General features: G+C 44.0%; 1 protein-coding gene across 1 annotated transcript in view; it reads right to left on the reverse strand.

Moving 5' to 3' along the window:
• LOC106871362 (uncharacterized) overlaps window positions 1-1774 on the reverse strand; it is a 7067-nt gene that overhangs the window by 1721 nt on the left and 3572 nt on the right. Inside the window, exon 3 of the mRNA XM_014917771.2 lies at window positions 820-932. Coding sequence (XP_014773257.1) covers window positions 820-932 — 113 coding nt within the window. The remainder of the gene's footprint in view (window positions 1-819; window positions 933-1774) is intronic.

Below are 1774 nucleotides of genomic sequence, written 5' to 3' on the forward strand. Positions count from 1 at the left end.
GTGAGTGTTTATTGAGCGAAAACACCTAAAGCTCCACGAGGCTCCGGCATGGGGATGGTGGTGAACCCTGCTGTACGCTTCCACCACAACTTTCTCTCACTCTTACTTCCTGTTTCTGTTGTGCCTGTAATTCAAACGGTCAGCCTTGTCACACTGTGTCACGCTGAATATCCCTGAGAACTACGTTAAGGGTACACGTGTTTGTGGAGTGCTCAGCCACTTGCACGTTAATCTCACGAGCAGGCTGTTCCGTTGATCGGATCAACTGGAACCCGCGACGTCGTAATCGACGAAGTTAGGGTTAGGGTTAGGATTAGGGTTAGGGTAAGGGTTAGGGTTAGGTTTTGCGTTAGGGTTAGTGTTAGGTTTAGGGTCAGGGTTGGGGTTAGGGTTAGAGTTAGGGTTAGGGTTAGGTTTAGGGTTAGGGTTAGAGTTAGGGTTAGGGTTAGGGTTAGGATTAGAGTTAGGGTTAGGGTTAGGGTTAAGGTTAGGGTTAGGTTTAGTGTTAGGGTTAGGGTTGGGCTAGGGTTAGGTTTAGGGTTAGGGTTAGGGTAAGTGTTAGGGTTAGGGTTAGAGTTAGGGTTAGGGTTAGGGTTAGATTTTGAGTTAGGGTTAGTGTTAGGTTTAGGGTCAGGGTTGGGGTTAGGGTTAGGGTTAGGGTTAGGGTCAGGGTTGGGGTTAGGGTTAGTGTTAGGTTTAGGGCTAGGGTTAGGGTTAGGGATAGGAATAGGGTTAGGGTTAGGGTTAGGATTAGGGTTAGGGTTAAGTTTAGGGCTATGTCTATAACGTGTGCATGTTTATTAAGCGATGTATACTTACACTGGAAAGGACGAGTTTATTGTTACTAACAACGGCGCCAATCACGTATATATTAATAACCTTCGGATATCCTGTTTCAAGAATGTTGTTCACATACTTCCATACTGATCCGTCTAGATAAAGAAAGGACAATTATTTATGTAATATGATGTATGGAAACTTAATTTGTTGGCTCCGAAAGGATGACAAGTAAAGTCGACTTCGGCGGAATTTGAATTCAAACCGTAAAAATCAGGAGCGAAAAATCTAACCCTAACCCTAACCCTAACCCTAAAGCTAACTCTATCCTTAAACCTAACCCTAAACCTAAACCTAACACTAACCCTAACCCTAAACCTAATCCTAACCCTAAACCTAGACCTAACCCTAAACCTAATACTAACACTAAACCTAACCCTAACCCTAACCTTAACACAAACCCTAAACCTAACCCTAACCCTAATCCAAAACCTAACTCTAACCCTAAACCTAACCCTAACCCTAACCCTAACCCTAATCCTAATCCAAAACCTAAAACTAACCCTAAACCTAACCCAAACCCTAAACCTAACCGTAACCGTAACCCTAAACCTAACCCTCACCCAACTCTAACCCTAACCCTAACCCTAACCCATCTCTAACCCTAAACCTAACCCTAACCCTAAATCTAACCCTAACCCTAACCCTAAACCTAACCCTAACCCAACTCTAACCCAAAACCTAACCCTAACCCTAACCCTTACACTAACCTTAGCTCTAAACATAACCCTAACCCTAACACTAACACTAACCCTAAACCTAACCCTAACCCTAACTCTAACCCTAACCCTAACTCTAACCCTAACCCTAACTCTTACCCTAACCCTAACTCCTAACCCTAACCCTAACCCTAAACCTAACCCTAACCCAACTCTAACCCTAACCCTAACCCTAAGCCTAACCCTAACGCTAACCCTAACCCTAACCCTAACCCTAA

Source organism: Octopus bimaculoides, chromosome 16, assembly GCF_001194135.2.
Source record: "Octopus bimaculoides isolate UCB-OBI-ISO-001 chromosome 16, ASM119413v2, whole genome shotgun sequence".
Lineage (NCBI taxonomy): Eukaryota > Metazoa > Mollusca > Cephalopoda > Octopoda > Octopodidae > Octopus > Octopus bimaculoides.